The 26,339-nt window shown below is 40.8% G+C and overlaps 1 protein-coding gene across 7 annotated transcripts in view; it reads left to right on the top strand.

The window, feature by feature from the left end:
* kidins220a (kinase D-interacting substrate 220a) overlaps positions 1-26,339 on the top strand; it is a 46,179-nt gene that overhangs the window by 1,111 nt on the left and 18,729 nt on the right. For 5 of the 7 annotated variants that reach the window (XM_080870106.1, XM_080870105.1, XM_080870104.1 and 2 more), the window contains exons 2-23: positions 2,419-2,577; positions 3,834-3,932; positions 4,627-4,725; positions 5,910-6,008; positions 6,353-6,451; positions 6,667-6,765; positions 7,535-7,732; positions 7,839-7,937; positions 8,244-8,342; positions 9,974-10,072; positions 10,173-10,350; positions 10,461-10,625; positions 10,739-10,918; positions 11,978-12,143; positions 12,343-12,494; positions 13,241-13,341; positions 13,481-13,666; positions 13,852-13,992; positions 14,871-15,108; positions 16,487-16,578; positions 18,946-19,090; positions 19,533-19,695. In XM_080870106.1, coding sequence (XP_080726232.1) covers positions 2,446-2,577; positions 3,834-3,932; positions 4,627-4,725; positions 5,910-6,008; positions 6,353-6,451; positions 6,667-6,765; positions 7,535-7,732; positions 7,839-7,937; positions 8,244-8,342; positions 9,974-10,072; positions 10,173-10,350; positions 10,461-10,625; positions 10,739-10,918; positions 11,978-12,143; positions 12,343-12,494; positions 13,241-13,341; positions 13,481-13,666; positions 13,852-13,992; positions 14,871-15,108; positions 16,487-16,578; positions 18,946-19,090; positions 19,533-19,695 — 3,029 coding nt within the window. In that variant the 5' untranslated portion in view covers positions 2,419-2,445. Of the gene's footprint in view, positions 1-473; positions 563-1,871; positions 1,999-2,418; positions 2,578-3,833; positions 3,933-4,626; positions 4,726-5,909; positions 6,009-6,352; positions 6,452-6,666; positions 6,766-7,534; positions 7,733-7,838; positions 7,938-8,243; positions 8,343-9,973; positions 10,073-10,172; positions 10,351-10,460; positions 10,626-10,738; positions 10,919-11,977; positions 12,144-12,342; positions 12,495-13,240; positions 13,342-13,480; positions 13,667-13,851; positions 13,993-14,870; positions 15,109-16,486; positions 16,579-18,945; positions 19,091-19,532; positions 19,696-26,339 lie in introns of those variants that run through there. The other 2 variants (XM_080870101.1, XM_080870103.1) reach the window with 2 other exon arrangements.

Genomic DNA, 26,339 nt, shown 5'->3' with positions numbered 1-26,339 from the left:
GGGTTAGAAAATAACTTGCAGTGATCGACTGATTTATTTGGTAATCCTTTGTTTTTCTTTATTTTTGTATCCAGAATCCTGTGTGTAGATCATTTTTATAGCACTAATTCACTTTCACAAGAACTGTGTTCATTTTCATTAATAACAGTAAATTGTTTGGTTTTCTACTATATTGTTGGGTGATTCAAAGGGTTAGTTTAATATTTAATTTTAATTGATCAGCACCTGAGTCATTGTAAACACTGTGATTATAGTGATGCTAAAGTGACAGCTCCCATGCTACTTTATTGCATTATCTGTAAAATTAAGTCATACAGATGAGTCCAAACATCCTAATTGGCCTTTTATCTTTATCAGTCGGTGCCAAGCCATTGCATGTAATGAATGAATATCTGGTCGTGTGCCTCTATTGTGTTGGGTGAGGATGGGCGTAGGCCAGCCCCCTCATCTAATATTCAGCTGTTTGTAAAAAGGGGGGGATGCTGAGCCTGAGCCTGGCAGTGCTTGTTGAAACTGTGTGCAGCTGAGCAGAGAACCACTGCCAGTTTTACCCTTCACGAAGGTAAGAGTTTCTTTTGTAGTAATGTTTTCTGGAGATTGTAGGTCTTATTTTCCCTTCTTTCTCCAGCAGCTTATTTTTGATGTTTTTTCTTTCTTTCTTTTTTACTGGTTTATTGTCTCTGAGCTTTAGTGTGCATGTGTTTTGTGAAAAAGATGCGATTGAGCTCCACTCTGATCACTGCTGAACAGGGAGAGAGCGCTTAATGTTTACTGATTGGTTCTTGGGTGTATTTGTCCACCCATTATGCTGAGAGGCAAGAAGCTGGGGAGGGTGTGTCAACAGGCTCCAATTGCTTTGACTGTAAACAAAGGATTTTTTTCTCACCTCTTCCTGGCACTGTCTAATATGGGCAAATGGTTACCAGGCGATCCCTGACTGAAAATATAAAGAATTCAGAAAAAAAAGGTTAAATATTTGCATTGATTGGTTACTCTGCATTTGAGTAAACTGCCAGGCCTTTGTACTGACAGCCCAAGAGGCATGTGACATTTGAGTGTTTATTGACCTGAGCTTGAGCTGCTTGTCTGAAGGATTATGGTGAAATATTGAGCCGTATATAAAGCCCATTGCCAGGGCAACTTACAAGCAATGAATGGAGCTGATTAATTCTTTGTTACTGTGGCAGGAAGTAGGTCTGACCATTAGGAAAGAGCCCAACTTGATGAATGATTAATGAGTGCTTTTATCGATTGGCTGAATCCCTAATTCCTGTAAAAACCCCTTTCAAAAGAAAACATATTTTAGGGGCTTTTTCTTGTCAAGATATATTATACAGTACATTTATGGGAGTTTTGTGCCATTTTATCTTAAACTGGGAATATCTTTTCTAAATATAGAGTAAGTCAATACCCAGTAGTTAAAGTGTCAAAGAAAAAAACAAACCTTGGCCGTCCAGTTAAGGTAAAAAGGCTTAAAATGACTCAGTAAATTTAGAAACATGCTTGTCTCTGGGTTTAGGATAATTCTTGAGAATGGTTCACTCCAATTATAGATAATCTCGCTCCAGTGGGTTATGTGCATTGATTTGTCATATAGTCACTGCGTCTTACTGCTTTTTTCCTATCGGTGCTAAAGTACTTTTAGGGAGAACTCTGCTTTTTTCTTGTGTACAAAAGTTCCGCAATGTCCAATTTCAGGAAGTGGAGGAGGGTAGAAAAGGCTGGCTCTGATATAACTGGAGCAAACAGTCGAGTGCACCGATTGTCCTAGCCTTTATTACATCAGAGAGTCAAAGTTTAAAGACTATTGTTTGTCTTCATTGGTATTTGATGGCTTGGTTAACTATCTTGAGCAGAGCTTTGTGATTGCTCAGCCTTCATTATACTGAGTGGACAAATTTCAGTCAGTGTTTTCAGCCTCAGCAGACAGACTGAACGAAACTGAAGAGAACTAACAGCCCCTGCTCATCCCTGTGTAATAAGCTTGTTTAATAGATTGTAAGTATGGTTATAATGATACGTTAACATGATATTAAAAGATTTGTAATGACCTCTGAAATGCACGCTCAAAAAAATTGTCCTGATAATTTGTGATCGATAATATAGTTGCATTAGAGTGGATATTGCAACATGTCGAACTTTTTATATGTGTGTTTCTTAAATATTATACTTTAATGTGTACACCATCTAGTTTCTGCTGTATTGTTATTGCTTGTATGTATGCATGCAAGTTGGGGTTTGGACAGTGGTGATTTATTCCACTGCATCACTTCAAAGGCACGCCACACCTCTTCCCGGTCACGATTTTAACTTCTTGTTTGTCTCTTAGAAGTGCTGTATATTTAGCTGCACAGGCCACAAAGCTATTGTTGTGCTCTTTAGCTCATTGTGAATGCTGCTTTTGCTCTCATTCTGCAGGGGTGTATAGCTGGTTAGCTGTCAACCATGGATACCAGCACGTCCCTAAAGATGACCTCTCTGGCTGTCCAGAGTCTGTTCAGCTATGTGGACGAGGAGAACCTGGCTGCCATCAAAGCGCATTTGGACATGTTCACGGATGTGGACAGCAGGAGTGATGTAAGCCACATCACAGCAGCCTTAATGTTGGCTCTAGAAGTTCAGGGAAGAATAAGCAGTAATTAAAGGCTCTTTAAAATAACTTTAGTTGGTGTTATGTAGGAAAACTGAAATCCTTCTGTGTGGAGTTTGTGTCCTCTTCCTGTTCAAAAACATACTTGTTAGGTTAATTGGTGATTCTTGGCTTTAGGTGAGAATATGAATGGTTGTTTGTGCTTGCCTTATGAAGGACTGGTGACCTCTCCAGGCTGTTTCCTATCTCTCACCCAAAATCAGCTTGGATTGGCTCCAGCTAGTAGCTAAGAAAATGAATGGATGGATGAAGATATAGTACTCATAAAACATTATTATTTTATTATCTTTTGCGTTCTTAATTATTTTAGATAACATTTTAGATATCTCTTGTCGCTGCAACTAAAAGGTCAGCTACTGTTTTACAACAGTAAAGAAATAGTTTATTATGTGCACTTAGTACTCATAGGACGTTATTGCAGTATACCCTGAAAGACACAGAGGGATAGAGCTTAGAAGGGAATATAAACATCCGAGGCCATTAAAAGGTAATGCAGTATCTCCACACTATGTGTACTGTACACTGTACGATTGTAGCAGCTGTAAGTAGCCTGATTCCTGTATTTGCAACATATACAATCTTAAAGGATAATGCCAGTGAGATGATATTTTGTCAAGAAATCCTACAAAAAGACCAGAACTCCAAAACTGAACCGATCCTACTACTAATAAGTATTTTCATGTAGCCAAAATCTGATTGTTGCACATTGCTGTTTGTTTCCATGTTTGTCTATATAGGTGCTGTAGTTTATGCACAGTGCTTGTATAGACACCCTCTTGCTGTTGCTGTAATTACCACAAAGTGCTAAATTTCCTGCAAATGAGTCCCGAGTTACATATAGGAGCATTTACCAAAAAAAAATAGAGCACATAGCAGGTTGTTAAAAGATTAAAGAAATAAAATTGTGCGGCGACAGACAGTCTGGTACCCGAGTAGAGCAGATTTTGTAATTTTAGGCTTTACATGAATTTGTTGACAAAGAAAAATTGAGACAATTCCAGACCTCTCCCTTAATGTGGAAAATATCAAGCAGCGTGTAGACTTGTATGGGACAGTAATCAGTTGTGTTACTGTACATGAAGTCATAAAATCGTTGGACCTATCTGTCATTTTGTTCCAGTGACGTCTTATTTCATTTGTATTGGATAATCAACCACCTGTACTCCGCGTCTCCTTGTTTCAGAATGGACAGACTCCCCTCATGGTGGCAGCAGAGCAGGGCAGTCTGGAAATAGTGCAGGAGCTCATTAAGAGAGGAGCCAACGTTAACTTGGACGATATTGTAAGTTCTCAAATGCACACGCACGTGTCATCTCTTAATAAAGAGCACAGCCCCAAACATGAGTAAACGCAATGTACGCAGAATGGAGGGACAGGTGAAAAACAGTGCGGTCATTTAAACCACATCATCCACTTGACAAAGAAGACATAACTAGTGGCCTTGATGTTCCATCTTGCTGAACTCACCACATTCGGGCTTAGCCCTCAGCTGTTATGATCCGTCATGAGCCATAATGACAGCTTATTACATACTTTTACCTTCGCTCATTTGAGTAAATGACAGGATCCACTCACTAGCCAACACCCTGCGACTTCAGATCCCAGCACACACTCACGCACGCACGCATGCAGCCTCCTACTTCGACGCACGCATGCATTGCTCTCACACCACTTATTAACATCTCACGTAATGTAACCTATTATTACACATGGCGCACTCAAAGTCAAAGAAGAGAGAGGAAGTTTTCCATTTCGTAGTCCTGTCCGTGTCTCACACTCGCGCTCTGTGACACCTTTGTCTCTCGATGCGACACCGCGTTCCCATGAGCACCTGGTACGACCAGCTGGTAGGTGCGGTTTTCTTTTTTTTTTTTCTAACCATCCTCGAGCGTCCCATTTATTGCTCTGACAGATGCTCTGTCAACTGGATTTAGAGAATGGGAGTTCTCAAAGTAACAGGTAGTGTCTGTGTACAGGACTGCTGGACGGCGCTGATCTCGGCAGCTAAGGAGGGACACATCGAGGTGGTGAGGGACTTGCTGGAGAACAATGCTAACCTTGAGCACAGAGACATGGTGAGAATGTAGACGGTGTGAAATTTTTCCTCATTTAAAATATGTAAAGTTTGTGTTTACTGTACTACAAATACAAAGGAGCAAAAATGAAATTTGGCTAGAAAACTGGGCTCCCAACATCTAGCTAGCCTTGTGGGTGAAACGTGATCCAACACCTGTTACGTATTGGCCAATAGCCTTTTGTTTTGCTTTAGCTCCTCACTAACTCCCCTTACTTTCAATCAGTGTTACCAAATAAAGTCTTAAATGTATTTGGGGTATATTGCTGAGCTGGAACAAGCTCCAAGCACAACCAAAATGACTTAATTTACGATAATATAAAAAAAAAGGCTAGATAGCTTAACAACAGAAAAGAAAAAGACCTCAAATCAGTCTTATGAATTTACTGAAATGGTATATATTCCTTTTATATTTATTAATGCTTTCTGTTTGATGTGACAGTTCCACTGCTGGTTGAACAGAGTAATGCATTAGCTTGGAAATCGACCTAAAATTAAATTACTTTCTGTCTGATGGCTCCTTTCTAGTAGTAATCCCATTTACTGGGCTCTGGTTGTCTTTGCATGGGCAGTGATATGATTTAGTTACTTCGTCAGAGGCAAAGACTCGACAGTAACCAAACTATAGAAGCTTTTTTCTGTATTAATAAGATTAAAAGCAATGCTTAGGAAATATGATCTACATGTTGTTCCTAACTGGGCTGAAATCCTGGGAGAAATGTTAAAAAACACAGTAAGGATAGTGAAAACTAACAGTCTTTATGTATCACCGTGTATCAAAGGATACATTTGCTTTTGTATTATGTACCAGACATGTACATTATAAATCCTTGGCCTCTGCAACTCCATGGCAATGAGTCAGGAGGTGGGCTGACTCATTGGCGTTCATGGTGTGTCTAAGCTGCGTAGGAGAGATCACAGTCAGTCATCACAGTGGGATTATAATAAACGACACTGTGTGATACTTCACTTACTGGGTCACGTCATCTTTAAATAGCACATTTTCCAACCACAAAATCTGTCTAGATCTGTACTAGCCTGTAAGGTCAGTACTGTTGTTTGTCTTCCTCTTTATTATAATAAAATAAACTGAATATTACATGTGTTGTGTGTGTTGCTGTTTTCTGATCGTGTACACTTAAACTCCTCACTAGCTGAACTAGATTATCTGTGTTTTCTACTTAGGGAGGCTGGACTGCTCTCATGTGGGCAGCCTATAAAGGTCGTACAGATGTGGCCCAGCTGCTTTTGGAAAAAGGATCCAACCCTAACATCACTGGACAGGTATAAAAACTCAACACAGCATTGTTATTTGTATGTTATCTGTGTCTTCTGAAATCTTTGGGCATCTGTGATCTGATAATCTGAATAAAGACATTATTTGGTTTGTTTGTTATGATTTTAAACTCTGTGTAAATGCAGGGAAATAGAGAGAAATGTCTCATTTTAAATAAGTGGTAAAAGTCAGTAAATTTGAGAATTAAAGATAAAAAAGGGGTAAGCACCGCAGTGCTTTGCCTCTCCCCATCATCTGCTTTTACAGCTTGAAGCATTTGTATGACCGCGGGCTTAACACTGATCATTAGTTACTGTCAGCATGACTACACGGCTGTCCTCTGCCCCAACAGTACAGCGTCTACCCCATTATCTGGGCGGCAGGTCGAGGCCACGCAGAGATTGTCCGTCTCCTGCTGGAGCACGGAGCCAAGGTCAATTGCTCAGACAAGGTAACTACATACTGACAGATGCTCATTATTTACTTGCTTTAAATCCCACATAAGATGTGCTTTGTGGTTAGGACTCGGTCTAAAAGAACATTCTTATTCCCCAAGTGCCTTTCCTCTGTCCTGGGCCTCTTATTTGTTGCCCTTCCTTCATGATTAATCAATCTCTAGGTTGTTGATTGAATCATCTCTTGCACTCTGTCATTTTTTATTTGTAGTATGGCACCACTCCTTTGATCTGGGCAGCCCGGAAGGGCCACTATGACTGTGTGATGCACCTCCTGGCCAATGGAGCTGATGTAGACCAGGAAGGAGCAGTAAGTAGACTGTCAGTAGCATTCAGCAGTGATGCTAATCGTTTCATATAAAAATGGACACACTGTGTCAAAGGGAGTGTTTTCCTTTCTGTGTAAATTATTTTGATTACGAGTCAAGCTGTACATTAGGCAGCACCTCAGCTGTAGTTCACATAACTATAAACAAGACAGTGCTGTCATTTATTTCAAGGACTACTCCACACAGATGTAAGTACTCAAGAACTTCATTTGGCATTAGTTGTGATGATGCCACTAAAGGTTTCAGCAAAGTCACTTTTATTATTAATAAAAATAGTGTTCTTAATTATTTTGTGTCTGGAATGTTTGAGTAGCAGCATTATTTATTTTATTTCCACACGAACAAAACACAATCTTAACCCCCCCCCCCCAAAAAATGATTTCTGCAATGTAGTGCATCTGTGCTGCTTCAAGTCATGTTGCATCTATGCTAATACAAAGTGAATGATGCGCTTTTTTTACGTGCTGCATCAGTAATCGGATGGAACTGTCATAGCTAATGTTACAGAGCAGTTTAAAAGGCAGTGACTAAGAGACTGTGGAGTTTGCAAAACCCGGGTTATTAGGCTCTTTAAGCTAGATTGTTCATTGACAGAAGGGTGTATTGTCTCTTAAAGCTCCTGAAATAAACAGGCATGCGGGAAAGGATGATCTTTACTGATAACTGCACATTTTTTGTTTGATAATAGGAATGAATAGCAAAAAGGGGTTCGAATGATGTCTAAATATGCCTCTTTCCTTGGCTTCACAGAACTCAATGACGGCTCTGATCGTAGCCGTGAAAGGCGGCTACACAGAGGTCGTCAAAGAGCTGCTGAAGAGGAACCCAAACGTTAACAAGACAGACAAAGACCACAACACAGCCCTTACCATCGCTGCCAAGGAGGGACACACAGAAATTGTGCAGGACCTGCTTGACGCCGGAACCTACGTCAATGTTCCAGACAGGGTGAGATGTTTGACAGTAGCAGCAGCAGTGGCTGATATGAAATACAATGGAAATAAAATACAACTCACTTTTCTCTGTTTGGTTTTCTCTGGTTTCTCTCTTGCAGAGTGGGGAAACAATGCTGATAGGAGCAGTTAGAGGAGGTCATGTGGAGATAGTGCGAGCTCTGTTGAACAAATATGCTGATATTGACGCCAGGGGCCAGGTAGAAGCTCCTCTCCTTCTGCCCTCTCATGTGCTCGGTGTAAAATGTCACCCTACTGATCAGTACTGTTTACTTATCCCTATTGTTTCTCAGTAAAGTGAACTTTTCCCCATGGGTTAGAATTACAGATATTTCTTGTTGTTGTTGCATAGACCTACCTTAATGTGCATAAAAATATGCACAGTACAGCATAATATGCTGCATTCCCAGCTATGCATATTAAACCATATATATTTTATTTTATTTGGGATTTTGTTAATGCAATTTGTTGTTGTTAGTACAAAAAAAGCTTTTATTTTTCATCAGGATGGAAAGACTGCCCTCTACTGGGCAGTGGAGAAAGGTAATGCTACCATGGTGAGAGACATTCTGCAGTGCAACCCTGACACCGAGAGCGCCACCAAGGTATCTTTCTTGACCTTTGAACTTCTTTAATTTGATTTCTTGATTATGTTGCAATTTAAAACCTCCAGAAAATCAAATTTTAAAACATGGTATTGGTATTTATATATAATTGTATTTATTTATTTATTTTTAAATGTGTGGTGTTGATTCATTGTTCTTTTTTATTTTGGCCATTATTCAGAGACAACAACAGCAAATATGTTTCCACACAAAGTTCAGAGAGGACAAATTATTATCTGGAAGGCTGTAACCTTCACTTTTACAGAGCGTTTTCTAAATAGCAACACTTTTATAACTGGATTTCACTAAACAAATGGTGAGGATAACAATAAATAAAAATAAACCTTAGATTTATACAATACTGTGCAAAAGTCACCGTGATATCTTTATATTTTGCTTCCAGAGGAATTCTTTCATTTTCAAAAATGTTTTCCAGGCTTTCTAAAGGTTTTTCAGAGTCTGTCTTTGTACACTGGCTGCTTTCTCACTCATTTTCAGTCCAGTCATTGTACCACAGCATTTTCAGAGGCATTGTTTTTGTTTAAGCCACTTAACACTGACCTATGAGTCATTCAAGAAACCGGTCAAAAAAAGACACCTAAGTCAAGGATGAACCGGTGTTGTGTCTACACATAACACATTGTCTACACAGTGTTATGTCTACACATGAGGCAGTTTAGCAAAGACCCAATTTTAAATTGTATCTTCAGGCATTTTCTTACAATAAGCCTACTGCAAAAAACAAAATACTTGTTCTGTTTTTTATTTTAGTTTTATCTGTATAAAATCTCAACAATAACACAGTTTACACAAACATAAAATTGTAGGTGATTCCAGAGAGCTGAAAAACTTAGCATATCTCAGGTGTGCAAAATAAAAATAAGTAAACAAATAAACAAAGAAACTGAACAAGTGGAGCATGAGGTGAACAGTAAAGTAATCTCCTAACAAATGGGAACAAATCCAGCAAGGAACAGAGAAATGCATTTGGCCTGCCCAGAGCCCGAACCTCAACATTGTTAAAGCAGTGTGGGATCATCTTAACAGAGAACAAAATAACAAGGCAGCCAACATCCAAAGAAGAGCTTTAAATGACCTTTAAGACGCCTGGAGAGCTACAGCTGAATACTACCTAAAGAAATTAAAAGTAAGCTTACACAAGAGAGTTCAGGCTGTTTTGAAGAATAATGGTGGTCACACCAAATATTTTATGCTTGTTAGAATTACGCAAACTCTTCTATACTTTATATACTCTGTATCCATATATGTTTGGACATGACTCGAAAAATCGCTACACCTATTTCAGACTTTCCAAGCAAATATTAAGAAATGAGGGGTTTCTCAAGACTGTATAATACTTTATTTCACAACTTTACCCCTCAATCTTTTTATATGTTGCCTGACCCTTGCTCTGAGTTCATGCTGCATCTCTCTGATAACAAATAACCTCAGGCATAGATTATTTTGTGCTTTGTACATTATTAGACCCATATTGATTTAGCCAAGCTGTGAAATTTAACAGTGTGTAATGTAATAAATAGTCTGCTGCATACGAAGGTGATGTGGTTCTGAAGTTCTGAAGGGAAATCATTGTAAAGTTAATTGAGTGATTGTGTTTGTTTGGGTTTTAGGAGGGAGAGACGCCGCTTATCAAAGCAACGAAAATGAGGAGCATAGAGATCGTGGAACTGCTACTGGATAAAGGAGCCAAGGTGTCTTCAGTGGACAAGGTACTGTTTAAAGCACTCTTGGTCTTGCTTCTGTTTTTAGATTGTGTTCTCAGCTTGGAGTGAACAGTCATTAACTGAGCTCTGTGTTTTCTTCTCTCAGAAAGGAGACACGCCTCTCCACATCGCCATTCGAGGGCGTAGCCGAAAGTTGGCCGAGCTGCTGCTGAGGAACCCGAAAGATGGCCGCCTGTTGTACCGTCCCAACAAAGCTGGAGAAACACCGTACAACATCGATTGCACCCACCAGAAAAGCATCCTGACGCAGATATTTGGAGCGAGTACGACACATTTCACATTGCAAACTAAAAAAGGAGAATTTACGTTCAGAATTTGAGAAAAGAAGCTGTTTATTTTCTCTGAATATTTTTTCCTCCTAACTTTCTCTCAGAGCACCTGTCCCCCACTGAGTCTGATGGAGACATGTTGGGTTATGACCTGTATAGCAGCGCTTTAGCAGACATCCTTAGTGAGCCCACGATGCAGCCGCCTATCTGCGTTGGCCTGTATGCTCAGTGGGGCAGTGGCAAGTCTTTCCTTCTTAAGAAACTGGAGGGTATGTATTCTCCTGGATGAGAATAAAGTGGTACTGGGATGTGGAAAGTACTTTTTATTGTTTTTTAAATTTCTTTTTTGTTTTCGCCTCTCCGTTCTTCTCTTGTTCAACAGATGAGATGAAGACATTTGCAGGCCAGCAGATAGAGCCATTGTTCCAGTTCTCATGGCTGGTAGTCTTCCTCACCCTGCTGCTCTGCGGCTCAGTGGCCATCGTTCTGGGCTTTACTGTTAATCCCAAACTGGCGATCGCGGTCTCGCTCAGCCTCCTCGCCCTGCTCTACATCTTTTTCGGTGAGGAGACAGACCGGCTTGAATACTGGGTACTGAATGATTGTGGGAAAACTCTGCTTTGATTTGAATCACTCTGCAGTGAGATGAGAATAAAAGGTCAGCCTGCTGTCCAAAGAGAATGTCAAGCAGAATTCTTTAACTGGAAAATATTTTGACCCCTGTTTCAGTGTGGCGTGTTTTTATGCTGTGCAAAAACATTTAATCTAAACTGTAAATCAAAGCCTTTTAATAATGAGTCAGTGACAGTGTTGTAATGAACCCCTTTTAAAAAAATTACCAGCTTAGCTACTATTAAATTTTAATTCCGTTTAGTGGACATTACGTGTAAACATTGCTACGCTAGGACTTCTAGCCAAACTTAATTTGCAGATCTTGTCCCTGGTTAGGCTTTTGGGGTCTTCTATTATCCTAATACAGAGACAATTACTAGTAGAAACATAGTCAAGCAACCACTGCAGACAGTATAGAAATATTGACTAAAGCAAAAAAAATAAAAAATAGGAACAATGAGTGAAAAATAACAATTAAGAACAAAATAAAGAGAAAAATGGATGCTTTAAAGATCCAGCTCAGTGCTTACAGATCAGCCTTTGTTTGAATCATAATTTACTAAAGCGTGAAGAAACGTCTTTCGGCTGTTTTCATATTCACAAGGGGGCGCCACAGCATGTATTTGATTTAGTAGATTTTTATCCTGCATGCTGTTTGTGACCCTCCCAGAGTTTTAAGTCTCCTCCTGGTCTTGAAGCAGGGCATTTTTTGCATGTTTGGTGAATGCTTTAATGTGTCTTAAATTCGTAAAATCTTAACAAGAAGCACAACCAATCCTACTCCATCATCATCCTGGTTACACCATACTTGACAGCATTTGAAAAATTTTGCCTGTCACATTTTTTTTTTTGTCACTGAGGCTTGGTCCTGGTAAAAATCTTACTGAATTTCAGAAGCCAAACCTTTTGAGGTTTAAGAAGATAAAGTAATCACAGATATTGGTTAAATGGAGTAAGGTGGACAATGTTATTTTTTTCTTTGTTGACTGTGATATGTCTTTGCATTTAGTATTGGTGTACTTCGGAAGCCGGCGTGAGAGGGAAAGCTGGAACTGGGCATGGGTCATCAGCACCCGGCTCGCTCGTCATGTCGGTTACCTGGAGCTGCTGCTCAAACTGATGTTTGTCAACCCTCGTGAACTCCCTGAGCAGACCACCCGCGCCCTTCCTGTCAGGTGACAATGATGCACAGACACAGAACTACATCCACTCGATTTATTGTAGTCAACACATAAAATACACCTTCACAATTTTCTTGTTGTAAGTTGTAAAATGCAATGCATTTGTTAGCACAGTCGACTAACTCTGTATATGTCTGCTGTAGTGATGATATTAAACTAAATACTGATCTGCATTCTCTCGCTCTTTATGCAGGTTCTTGTTTACTGATTATAATCGCCTGTCCAGTGTTGGAGGAGAGACGTCAATGGCTGAAATGATTGCAACGCTGTCAGATGCCTGCGAGAGGGAGTTTGGCTTCTTAGCCACCCGGCTGTTTAGGGTTTTCAAGAGTGATGAGATCCAAGGTGATGTTACTGGCTTTTTTTATGAGTCATGTCAGGACTCGTAAAGAAAAAGTTTACTGAGACAATAAAGAATATTACATTTACAAATAATACACTATATAACTAAATGCTGTTTTTTTTTAAACGTGCTGCAGTTCAGCAAAGGATAAATAATATAAATTATGTATTTTTATTAATCAGAACTTGTGTAAAATTCTAATGATGGGAATTCTGTGGGAGTCTTATAAGCATTGTGGACTTTTCTTGGTGAACCACTGCACAAATTGTGATGGTGAGTCATTGTGGGCAAAAAATATGACGGAAATACAAATGAAAGAAAGCGCTCGAGAGACCAAGAGATACCTGTGTCGCAGTAAATAGACCTTTGAAGAAAGCTGTGCAAACAATCTCCCGACATCTGTCTCCCTCTTAGTTAGCTACATTTGGTTTGGTCATGCAGGAGTGGTTTTAACCTGCTTCAACAGCAAACAACAAATGATAAACAAAACAAACTTGCAAGTTAATGGTGAAAGTAAATGAATAGAAAGAAGGAGCAGGCTCCAGAGTAGATTCAGGACCAGAACTCCCAGTAAGCCCAGTATAAACACCGGTAGCTGCTGATGTAGCAGGAATTTTTTTTAATTCATTGTTTTATTCAACTTAAAAAGTCTTTATATCCTTCTTGATGTATTTTTAGCATGTGAAGGTGTGTTGTGCCCTCTGTGCATCTGTGTAATATTACTGTCTCCTTTCTGTGAACCCCTTAGGTCAAAAATGGAAGAAAACATGTTGTGTTCCCTCATTTGTACTCTTTGCATTGACGCTAGGGTGCTTGATCACTGGTGTGGCACTGTTGTCTATTTTTAAGGTAGGTGTTTTTAGTTCTCTGAAAAAAATACTGTGTAGGTGTATTTTGTTTATCCTGGTCTGAAATAGCCTTACAAGAAGAGAGCCTACCCAGTATGTGTCAGAGTTTCAGTCCTACTTTTTATCTTTTGGTTCCTCAGGTGGACCCTAGGAATCTGACAGTAAATGCAGTGCTGATTGCGATGGCTAGCATGGTTGGCCTGGCCCTGCTGCTCAACTGTAAGACCTGGTGGCAGGTGGCTGACTCTGTCCTCAACTCCCAGAGGAAACGCCTGCACAGTGCTGCCAACAACTTGCATAGACTCAAGAGTGAAGGGTTTATGAAGGTAATTTAGTAATTGTACATAATCAAGAGAAAATGGAAATCCTCTGACATCCTGTTGCCATGACAGTGGGGCATTCAGTTTGCTTATGAAATTATGAAGTTGTGCTTTCTAATTCAATTGATTTCCTTTAGTTCATAGAAAATGAATTGGCTTTGATTTGTTTTGGGGTTTTTTATGTCTCACAGGTTCTGAAACATGAAGTGGAGCTGATGTCAAAAATGGCCAAAACTATCGATGGCTTTACCCAGAACCAGACACGCATGGCGGTTATCATTGATGGGCTAGATGCTTGCGAGCAGGACAAAGTGCTGCAGATGCTGGACACGGTGCGTGTTTTCATGTGCGTCAGTACAGGCAGATTAACAATTAGAGCAGCTTCCTCTTGACTGAAAACAAGATAATGGAATAATTAGATTTTTTTGACATCTGCCGCTCAAGAAAATTTATAACTATGAGCCAGAGAGTTTTAGAGCATCTGCCATGTGGTTTAAACACAAAGTGGGTCTTTCACCTGTGCACACAGAGACCACACATCTCTGTTGCACTGCAGCCACCTTGGTGTTCCCAGCTGCCTCAGCTTGCCTCCAAGTTTAGATTCTTTTTCCCAGCTGCTCTAATATAATTTCCTTTAGCCAAATGTTATTATTTGGTGAAGTAATCCCAGGGAAGACGGCAGCCTCCTGTGTGCTAATGCAATCTTCTCATCTCTGCAAGCATGTCCCAGTCACTCCATAACCTTTTTCTTTTGAGAGAGACTCAAACAACACATTTGTCAATTAACTAAATGTAATTTTTTTTCTCTCAGTCTGTGTACTTTTGCTAACAGATCATGTACATTAAAGATGCAGACATCATGTGAAAACATTTTCACTTGATTCTGCTGACAGCTCCTTTTGGACAGGAGGTTCATCGTCCTGCAGGCGAGCCTTAGGGTTGTTGGCTACGGGTTAACAAACCAGCACTGCATCTAGCACAAATTGATGTCCTGTGACACTTGGACAATGTCTCTTAGTTAGTCGAGTGGAATTCCCCAGCACCATGTGCTGTGGACAGTCAGCTCTCACAGGAGTCATTATGTTTAAGTACTACAGCTGACTGACTACCTCGAGGTGTCGCGTCATGGAGTGATTAGATTGTAAACATATATTTAATGCAACTGAAAGATACTGAAAAACTTTCTTATGGTGTTTCTTTTTCTTTCCAGGTAAGGGTCCTCTTTTCTAAAGGCCCTTTTATCTCCATTTTTGCCAGTGACCCCCATATTATCATCAAAGCTATCAACCAAAACCTCAACAGTGTGCTAAGAGACTCAAACATCAATGGACACGACTACATGAGAAACATTGTCCACTTGCCCGTGTTCCTCAACAGCAGAGGATTTAACACAGCTAAAAAGATGAGCATGGCAGCACCCACCAACGGGGAGCCACTGTCTGGTGAAGGTACACGACAAAGGCTACACGTCTTCCTTTTAAAGTGCTTTATTTTTTTCTTTACTGTCGTCTTTTAGTGTGTTATATAGCTTTTTGTGTGTGAAAAAGTCTGCAAAGTTACACCCAAAGTTTATTACAAAGGGAGTTAATCTTTCCCACAATAGAGTGCTGCTACTGAACAGTTTAAAGCACCTCATTTGTAGGTCAAGTGTTACTTCCCCCACATCTATGTCACAATAAAACAAACATTTCCACTCAGCAGCTAGTTTGACACACCATTTTTACTTACTTGTTGAAGCCATGCTAACTCTAAAATGTCTCACCAAGTGCAAACACACTAAGTCTTCTGTTACTGGTTGCAAGAGCAAAAACAATGTGCACTTCCCCCATGTGAGGAACCCAATAACCAATTGATTACTTTTGGCAGTGTCCCCATAACAATGTTAGCACATTGTGGGGCTAATTTCACAAGCCAGAGCAATAGTATATTGGAATTGTCACACTGAGGCATCAAAATTTGTAAGCTTTTGTAGATGTGAATGCTTTTTTGTTAGCAATTCCCTCATAGTACATTTGTAGAAAAATATACCGACGGGCACTGTTCTTGATCCTGTTATTTTAAAGAAAGCAATCTAGATTCGCAAATGTCTTTAACGGGTTGTTCCTTTGCTCATGATCATCTCTGCACCAAGGTTATGCTTTATGTAAGGTAGCAACTTCTGCAAGACTTTTTTTGTTCTGGATCATATTCTTGGCTACACCCCAGGATTTTGTTAGCCACTAGCCACTAGCTGGTGGTGGTCAGAGGGCCCGGTGGCGCCAGTGTCCGGCAGCCTCGCCTCTGTCAGTGCGCCCCAGGGTGGCTGTGGCTACAATGTAGCTGCCATCACCAGTGTGTGAATGTGTGTGTGAATGGGTGGATGACTGGATGTGTAAAGCGCTTTGGGGTCCTTAGGGACTAGTAAAGCGCTATATAAATACAGGCCATTTACCATTTAGCTCTAAGAAGGCAGCTCCTCCTCATAGAACTACGCTAATTAGCCAACGCTCCAGGCAAGCTGACCCATCTAGAGTAGATTGGAATTTTTGTAAGTGGGGTCTTAAAGAGGCAGCAGCTGAAATGATACGTTTCAGTGAGATAATAAAAAGTGGTCCTGTATAGTAAAGGGAAAACCATGACCCACCCTTCTAGTTGACCCACAAATTAAAGTTATAAACTTGTAACTGGGCATAATATGGTCACTTTAATATATACAAGTAGGTTTACACAGAGCTTTGAGGCATTTTATAAACTCATAGTTTCATAAACTGTTTTACATCTAATACTTGGTGATGCTTGATCGTCTCTGTTGACACTTTGACTCTTCCTCTTCATCCCTTTCTCTAGGATGGCATGAAGACACGGACAAGAAGATGTCTCAAAGCAGCCTGGCTCAAGACCAGGCCAAACTTGGCAGCAAGAATGCCTTAAACCGCAGGGTAACAGCTATTCAAGTCAAGTTTGTAAAAAAAAAAAGTATTACATGTAATATTTTGGTGGGATTTACAAACACACATCAGTGGTTGATTTCCTAACTTTAGGTTTGTAAGTTAAGAAGACGAGGAAGAGCCGTGGTAGTTCAAAACAGATTGTTAATAAAAAGAAAAATCAAATAAAAAAACTCCAAAGTGTCATTAGTCCAAATTCTACTTTAAGCAGGGAGTGTTCACTGCTTGCACCAGCCTGTAATACCCAAATCAAAAAGGCTGCAATAGCATATTGAAGAAGCTTTGGACACAATATGAAAGCAGGCAGGGTTTTTTTTTTGTTTCAATAATTTCCCCAAAACCCACGCTGTTTAGGAAAGTACTTAATATTCACGTTTGATTTCTACATATTAATCAAACAAAATGAAAAAGCTGCCAGTTCACTGCTCTTTGACCAGAAAACATTGGCTTCGTGTGAGATATTCTGGCTGAGAAACCTTCACTGCTATCTCTCTTCAGCCTCCTCCCTGAAGGAGGGAGGAGGAGGGGTTCAGTACAGGCGTGGTGTTGGCAGGCGGTGCAGAGGCCAGAGGACAGAAGGAGACACACAGAGACAAAAAGAGAGAGGTGCTCGGTGTGCGGCCAAGGTTCCTGGTGTAATTGATGTAATGGCTGTTTATCCTTCCTGCTGCGTTGCCACAGCCTAATGACAAGGCCTAGCAGCAGTGGGTCCCTGTGACAAAACACTGGCACCAGGTCTGCTGGCAGGAGGCTAAGTGACTCTGCTGCTGTCGCTGATGCCTTCCACCCTCCTATGAGACCTTCCCCCCAATCCCCCCTTTCCTTCCCACTTTCCTTTCTTGTTTGTTTGTTTGTTTGACATTTGGTTGTACCTTGGGTTTACCCAGCATCCTCCATTATTGATGTTGGCCCCTTTAATACAGGGCAGCATTCTCTTTTTATATGCCGCTAGCTAGCACTTGGCAGGAGGGCCCTATTTCTAGAAGTGGAGATTAAAATGAGGGGGCAGGAGGGCAAATTGACTATGAGCTCTCTCCACACTGAAATTCTGTGACTTCTTGAATTAAGTGTGATGCTGTAAATATCTCTGTAGTATTTTAACATTTATTGGATTGAAACTAATTGCTGCTTAGTATTTCTTAGCACTTCAAGGAATCATCAAAATAAACCATTGACGCTGTGAAGCTACAGCAAAAGTTAATAAATACCAAAAAGCTAGCCCCAAAGAGGTGTCTCTATGATAGACCTTTTTGGTTCAGACTGAGCGGTGGCCATATGTTTCATCTCTCTGAGAAAGAGGTCATGAGACTGGTGTTACAACTTCAAAGTCAACCAAAAGGCTTGTCTTGGCTCATGACCATTGCAGCTGTCTGAAATCATCACAGATGTTCTCCGGTAGATCTGTGTCAATAGCTTGCCTGTGTGTCATGACTTTTCAGTGTTGGACAGCGGCTCTTTGATTTCTTCTGTGCAGTCACAGAGATTTAGTGCTGTGTATGTCATGGCCATTAAGAGATTGATTATATGGAAGGAAAGAAACCCATGTACATCTCTTTTACAGGGCTTATCGGTATAAACCTTAACTGGATTATGTTGAGAGTAAGGTAGTGTTTGCTGTTAAAAATTATTGTGGTGCTGCTGATACTTTAAAATAAAATCTCTCTCTCAAATATGGGGTATGTGGAATAATATAGAAATGATCCCATCTAGATGTAGTCGTAGTCTAATGAAGCAAAGGTTCTTAAAATGGTCTTAGATCACATGGTGACCATGAAACCTCTCCTCTGGTCTCATGATGCACATAACGGGACAGTAAGGGTGCGTTCTCACAAACATCAGTCAGGGTCCACAATAACTGCTGCAGTTTCAGTTTAGAAGTCTAACATTAAACAGGAAAAATTTATGGCTCTCTATGGTTCCTTTGCTGTATTTCTTTTCCATGTGTGGCTAGAATACACTTCCTGTTTTCCTGGTCCCTTTATTATATACTGTGAACCAGTGGTGTCAAATATAAGGCACGTGGGCCAAAGTCGGTCCGGCAAAGACTCCAATCTGGCTCATTAAACAGCTTTAGAAAATGTGAATGTGGGCACAGATTTTAAACTTTTAACTGTATTTATGAAGACTTTTTATAAATATAGAAGAACCTTAGAAGAACCTTTCCTGTAATTTTATGCATTTATTATGTAGTTTCACCGGTTCTGTCCACTTAAGATCAAAGTGTGGCCCACGATATAAAATGAGTTGGACGTCCCTCGTGTAAAGTGTTTTTTGGCGATCCATTATGTAACTTATTGTGAAGTAAAATGCAGCATGTACCATCTCCAGCCTCATGCTAATGAGTGTTTGTCTGCTAAGGACACATACCGACGGCGTCAGATGCAGAGGACCCTCACCAGACAGATGTCCTTCGACCTGACCAAGCTGCTGGTGACCGAGGACTGGTTCTGTGACATCAGCCCACAGACCATGAGGAGGCTGCTCAACATTGTTTCTATTACAGGTGAGGAATTAACCATGATCTGCTTGGGAACTGTACATATTATTACAGTAATAAAGCCATTTTTTTTTTTTACATCAACATCCGCGCTTCAAGAGTTCTGTTTTAATGAAGAGTACATTTTGCTTGTAAGCTTAAACAGTAATTTTAATTTAACCACAAAGGCTTGGCAGACTTAGGATTTAGAGGTTATAAATATATTATAATAAATTACACAAGGGGTACAGTAATAGAACAGAGTAGAAGATTAAAAACAGTTGGCACTACCACTGACAGTTTGTTTTTAAGCAAGTTGGCACAACAAGCCCCTATAGCTGATTAGTGCTTGTGAGCAAAACCATTATATGTTATACAAGTCAATGATGCAGCCAAAAGAAAATGTTTGTTATTAAGCAGATTGGAAGTGACTTCTGTGGCCCCTAATCCTCTGATTCGTTGTTGGCAGGTCGTCTGTTACGCGCCAATCACATCATCTTCAACTGGGATCGACTGGCGTCATGGATAAACCTGACAGAAGAGTGGCCTTACAGGACATCATGGATCATCCTGTACTTGGAAGAGGCTGATGGGATGTCTGATCAGGTTACTCTCAAGACCATCTATGAGAGGTATACACACACAGAAACATCATCTTTTGATTAGTTACTGATCTGATTTATTGACTTTCTTGCCTTTCTTTCCCGGGTTGTTTTATTGCCTTTTATTCATTCTCTTTCTAACTTGAGGGCAGCACTAGCAGACTGATCATCAACTAAATTATCTAAGTGAAAATTAGATGATGGATGTATTTGGATGAGTAAAATTCCACATCTTCAAGCCGGAATAAAAAGCCTGAGATGTCAGCTAAGAATTTGCTTTTATTGCTCTCTGTTTAAGTAACCCTAACCAGCAGGTGGCAGTAGAGGATTTTGTTTTCCATGCAGGCGAGATAATCTGTACACATGTAGTGCCAAAGGCTGTGCCACACTAATTGGCAACTGTCAGACAGATTTTGTAATTGACCATAATGTTCAAGGCGAATGATGACTGAGTTATTGCCCGGATTCGAGATTCACAAAGGGACACTAATTCTTTAAAGTCTACAAGAGGAGCAGTAAAGTCTTGTCCCTGTGTGTGTATACTGTGAGGTCATGAATGCTTTTAGGCGTGCTCACCGCAGACGAGAGGAGGAGACCGATAGAGGCTGAGTCGCTGGGTTTGGGCGCTGTTGTGCATCAATCGCTGGCCTTTAAAGGTTGCACTCTGTCACAATACACTAGCGCCCACGACTCCTGCGGCAGGGAAGTGTCACAGACGGTTATTGTCAGCTATTCAGCCAGCTAGATTCAGCCGACAACTCTCCATCCCCCATCTCCAAACACAAACCACTACCTCATTAGACTGGATTTTTGCTCTATGGTTTTTTAAAGGACAAAAGTTATTACCGTTTCTTTTTCCATATGGCACTACAGAATGCAGATTTTTAAATGTCTCGTTTCTCTCTGCATTTTATGGGAAAAAATATCACTACATTTCCTCCTGTGTATGTTTACTCTACTCGCATTCACTGGAGACCCTAAAAGAAACGTTCTTACTTTTGCTGTAATTATTGTGGAAAATAAGAGAGCCATAAAAACTGATGTTTCTACATCTAACAAAAGGCCTGGATTCAAGTCTCCTTACCGCAGCATGGGGTTGTACTTAGACTACTCATTAGACCTAATATAGCCATCATCTTGCTTTTGACCAACGGCCCTGTCTTTCTTTATCTTCCTCCTCGCTGAGTGTCTTTCCAAATGGCTGCTCTGTTCCGCAGTGGCCGTCGAAGAAGCTGGCTTAATGATGATGACAGGAAGCCTCGAACAGGCTAAACACAACGCCTTGCCTAGAGGCCTTATCTCCTACACCAATCTTCCGCTGATAAGACTCAGGCCTCTGTCTGTCTGTCTTTTTCTGTCTCTGCTCTTTTCTTCCTCTTTCATATGATCTGAGGCTCTTTAGGCCCTTTTTTTTGTTCTGGATGAGTTATTCTGTCTCATTCCCTTTAACGACGGATGGGCACTTGACTGACCTCTACGAACCTCGGGGTCTCGGGGATTGCCTGCCTGTTTGAGAAGTGGATAGCTTCTTTTATTTGCTTTCCTTTTCAGAGCGTTAAAAAATACACACATCCACCCACGTCTCGTTTCACAGCTTCACTTTGACCAGTTTGATAATTTCCTTTTTTTATACTTAGCATCCTTTTGCTCATGTGGTTCAGATCTCATCTATTCTTTGTTGTGTTTTATTTTGCAAACATGTGTGCGAGTTGTCATGCACAGCCTTTTTTACACAGCAAAACTGCACATCCCCTGAGCGTTACTAAGTGAATATATTAGTGGTGAAGTGAACGTGGGGGGTGAGTCAGCCCCTTATAGGTCAACTGTCGCCCTGCATCTCAGTCACAAGGCAGCAGCTCTTCCTCTTCTCTGCCCTCTCTTTGTAAAAGTGTCTACAGCTAAGTATACCACAGCATCAAAAATAAACTTATTGTTAACCATAAGACTGAAAACAGTGCAGCTGTGGTTGCAATTAAATATTTTTTTCTGTTTCCATCTTCATAAGTACAAACGTGCTTTAAATGGGGCTAACCACCATTAGTTGGTCTCAGTTCAGATTGCATGCCCCATACATTAAAACTAAATTAACTCTCACACTGTAAATTATTATGGAATACACACAGGCCTTTCAGTGAAGGGGGTGAGCTGAACTCTTAAGAAATAATAAACAGAAATGCTTACCCACCTTCTCTCCTATCTCACACAAACAGACAGGATTTCGAAACAGCTAAATGTTTTTCACTAACTTGCTTTGCATTGACAAGCATCAATGAAGGGCTGTGAACTGTCATTTTAGGACGTGGCGTGCAGAGAAAAGCTCACTTCTGATTCCCGTTGCAGGAACAGGCTAGTACAGCCGTCTTAATCTGATGGAGAATGCGTAATCGGTTAATAACTTCAGCGATTTCTATCGTTAATGCTAAGACTGAGGGCCGCCCAGGCTCATGCATGGTAGCTGAGGGAAAGAGGTGTGTGAGGAACAAAGACGGCACTGTCTGAAGGAGATACTGGTCCAAAGCAGTCAAGCTTTTACTCGAAGCATAGGTAAAATGTTTGTGTCACTACTTTCACAGGGGAAATTGCAAAAAACACTTGGGCGAGTGAGGCAGCCTTGTGGTGTGTCCAGTACACTGACAGAACCTGAGAAGAAAACAAAAACTCAGATGCTTTAGACCAGCATCTGCAAGTCTTCAATTTGTAGTTGTCAAATTAACAAACCCAAATCTTTCTTTTGAGTTTTTTCTTTCCATTAGTAAATTGGATCTGGAGCCTGCAGCATTATGACTATCATTTTCGGTTACATCATTACTTCCTCTTCGTTATTGTCTCTTCTCAGGAGTTGTTTCTTAGCTGCCATTAGAAACCTGATGATTATAGCTACCCTGGCCCTCTCCTGCTTTGCGGTTATTGCTGTATATTTATTTCCTTGAGCTTTTTCAGCATCATTATATTACATTTTGCCATCTAATGGAAATTCATTTGTAGAGTGAATTTAAATGTCTGAACAAGTAGTTTTAGGATGTTGAATACACATCTGTTATTATTGTTGTGAACGGTTGGTACTAGTCTCCATGGGGGTTTGTATTTGTGAATAAAAAGCAAAAAAAAAAATTAAAATAAGTGATCAGAATATATTTTCTAAACTTAACTACAGCTGTGTCCTTTTTTCTGTTCTTTGTCATTAGTTGAAGATTAAAAGCAGTGGATAGGCATTAAGGACATGGTGTTCAGCAATTAATTATGCAGAATTAGTCAACAATCAGCAAAAAAATCAAATGTCTAAATGACGAAATAAAAAGCAAACCAGCAAAGTTAGCAAATAATTTGCTTTATAGTGTAGCAGTATGGCTGACAGAAGGTAGGTATTAGCAAAGAGAAAAACCCAAAGAACAACGAGAAAGGATAAGCAATGAAGACACGAGGAGTGTAAATAGTGAGTGGATGAGTCAGTTGGCAAAAATATGTGATAAGTTGCTATTTTTTAGTGGAAAAAATTAAATATTGCTTCCAGGCATTCAAGTAGCTAGAACCAGAATCAAAGGAGTTCCTGCTTTCTTTGGTTTCTGAAACACTGAATATCTTCGGGTTTGGATGTGATTTAAATATGCTAACTGCAGGATCTTCAGGGACTTTCAAATGACTTGTACTTGTTTTTTGATAATTTGTTTCACAGTGAAGTAATTTTGGATGTAGGGTTAACATACTTGGATCTAATCATCTGTGAGGGCGGGTTCAGTCGGGTCCTAAGAGAGTTTATTCCTGGACGCCCAGATCCAGTTTTCAGCTCTAGAAAAAGAAAAAAAAAAGTGTCACTGGTCCACTGAGCAGGTTCCTGCGCTGCTCTGACATCTGGTACCCTGTGTGTGCCAGGATGCCCCTGCTGCACTCAGGAGTGTGTTTCTGGCGTTGCACCTGAATCTTCTGTTCATTACACACCCACTCATATATATACACACAAACTATTGCATGCCATGGACTTATAGACACTCTCTCACACACACACTCAGGAGTTGTCATCCGTGCATGTTTCAACTGAAACTCATTTGCCACTACAAGGTTTTGCAATTTACACAGGTGCACACATGAAATCACACACAAATCTTATGCATGCAGTTGATAGAAAACTCACAAAAATTCACACACACTAGCTAGCTCTCACACCAGTGCAAGAACATATGTCACCCCCAACTCCTCTGAGAATCGGTGTAATTAATCAGACCCTGAGATGCAGGCTGTGTTCAACAAACATGCGTACTCACACACATTCACACAGTGCAGGAAGCAGAACACAGCAGAGAAATTGTTGTCAGGTGAATTTGTATTTAGAAACACAGTGACACTATGTTTTGTAGTATTGTGGGCAAAAAAAAAATTCCCACTTTCTGTGCCCTCTGTGCTTTTAATCACCAGGTCACGGCTTGTGAATAACGAACCGTTTCTCTCATCCTTTCATCTTCTTTTCACCTCCGATTTGTTGGCTTGACCCAGCGTTCATACGCTAAACAATCACCCTTTCAGTGATGTACAGCCAGCCACTCGATGGACACTTAAAAACTTTTTTTTTTCCACTAATCACAGTCTGAATGAATATGCAGCCCACCAATTCACTCTTAATTAGGGAGACTCTTATCCCAAGTACTGAAACATTAAGATGACACTCTCTTCATTCGGGATTACTTTAATTGGCACAATTATTGTAATTTGGTTGCAATTATGTGCAGGGATAAAAGCGCCATTCCAAAGCTCACGCTGGTGATTCCCTTTATGCGGAGTTCTTTTAATAAGCTCTTAAAAATCTGGACTCAAAAAATGGCGAGACCCTGTTCTTTTGTTATAATGAACACTTCTGAACTTTTCCTGCCCTCAAATGAAGAAAAAAAAGTCTTTATTCTTCACCATACAGCCCATTCATATGGAGTTCTGTCGCATTTGCAACACATTCTATAATCTAGCTGCACGACAAATGCGCAAAATGGTTTTCTTCCCTCTCTCTGTCCTCTGAGAGAGCCCATTGTCCCTGTACCCAGGAGGTATTTCAGTGAAATACAGAGTAAAACTGGTAATTCGATCGTTCACTGCGCTGCCATTTGCCAAGAGGCCTCCAAACGAGTGTGAATTTGTAAAGGCTAATGTGAAGTCACCTGTGTCTCAATAGAGTTCTGGCTCCATCGCTGATAGGACACCGCCACTGAGTCTACACACTAGTGTGCTGACAGACCACCTGACTGAAGGGAAGATAAAGACAGACGGAGACAAAAACGAAACTAGGGTTGGTGTGAGATAAAGATGGAAAAACAGGAACAGTTGGGGGGTGGGGTGGGTAAGAAAGAGAGAGCAAGAAGAAAGAGTTCTGTCTCTGGAGGTAAAATAAGGTAACGGAACCAAAGCTTGTGAATACTACAGAGGATCAGACCAGATACCAGCAGGATTACCGCATGAGGCGTTTGCCATTGGTGTGCTAGCGTCTCGGGTGTATTTGAAGCCTCAGGTGATGCTGCTGCTCCAAGTGAGATAGTCCAGGTGGTGGACACACACACAGAAATTCATGCACATGTCCCCTGGGTCCCACGTGGCTGTTTATATTAGTGAAACCGGTCCTCTGCTGATTCCACTTGAGTGCACGTATGCGTGTGGGTCGATTTGGCCTGCTCTGTCGTTCTTGCATCCCTCAGGTGTTTGCTGGCGTTGACTAAGGCATGAATCAGCCTCAGCCAGCTCCAACACCACCCAACCCCTACTGAGCTACTTAAAATGTAAAAGGAAAAAAAAGACAGCTCTGGCCAGTGTGTACAGGTGACACAGGAGGAGGTGTGTGTGTGTGTGTATGTATGTGGAAGAGGAGTTTTTGACTGCTCTTGTGTGTATTTGTGCAGGGAGGCTACCGGAAAGAACGTTGTGCAGCATTCTTTGCTAGAAAATCCTTAAAGCCTTTTTCATTTGTGCCTGCAAGCCGAGGTTGAAGGATTAGTCTAATTGGTCAGAAACAAGAGAGCTGCTCTGTTCTCTTTTTGTACAAAGCACAAATAATCATTTTTAAATGCAGTAAAAGCCCCACCGCTACACCTCTGGCTGACCTCTGCTCCGGTCTTAGAGCCCATCCATCAGACCACAAGGTTGGGTTAACATTTAAATGTGACACTTAGATGGAAGAAAAAGAGCAGAGGGCTGAGAAGCTGACAGCCGCCTGATACTTTGGTATTTCTGCAGTGTTGAGCATTATCACTGATCTCTCTCGTGCTTTCCCGTGTCTTTGTGCTGGAACTGCTAGAAGGTGGGGGCTGATTATAAATAGCAGCACAGGGTTACAAGAGGGTCGGCGCTGACCTTTAAGGGGACAGTGAGATTCACCACTCAGCCACTGCGGGAGCCACGGGCAATCTTGATACGCACACACACACATCCGGCTCTTAACTGACATTAACATCCTGGCCCTTCAAAGGTCAATGGAGGTTAGGGCTTGTTAGAATATGTGTGCAGAAACCACACGGAAATTGCAAAGAAGCCCAGAGAAACATATTGAGGATTTAGCCTCTGAAAGGTTTCACAGGTGCTTTTTTTCTACATTATCATTGACTTTCTGTGATCTTGTTGTCAGCCTCTGTAGTAGTTGCTCAAACAGTCTGCTTTTTTTTTTAAGTCCTTAATAATCACGCGAGGCTTTACATCCTTGCCTC

The sequence above is a fragment of the Rhamphochromis sp. 'chilingali' genome (assembly GCF_963969265.1).
Source record: "Rhamphochromis sp. 'chilingali' genome assembly, chromosome: 21".
In the NCBI taxonomy this organism is placed as follows: domain Eukaryota; kingdom Metazoa; phylum Chordata; class Actinopteri; order Cichliformes; family Cichlidae; genus Rhamphochromis; species Rhamphochromis sp. 'chilingali'.
Note: the sequence above shows the minus strand (reverse complement) of the source record. Positions and strands in the feature narration are given on the sequence as shown.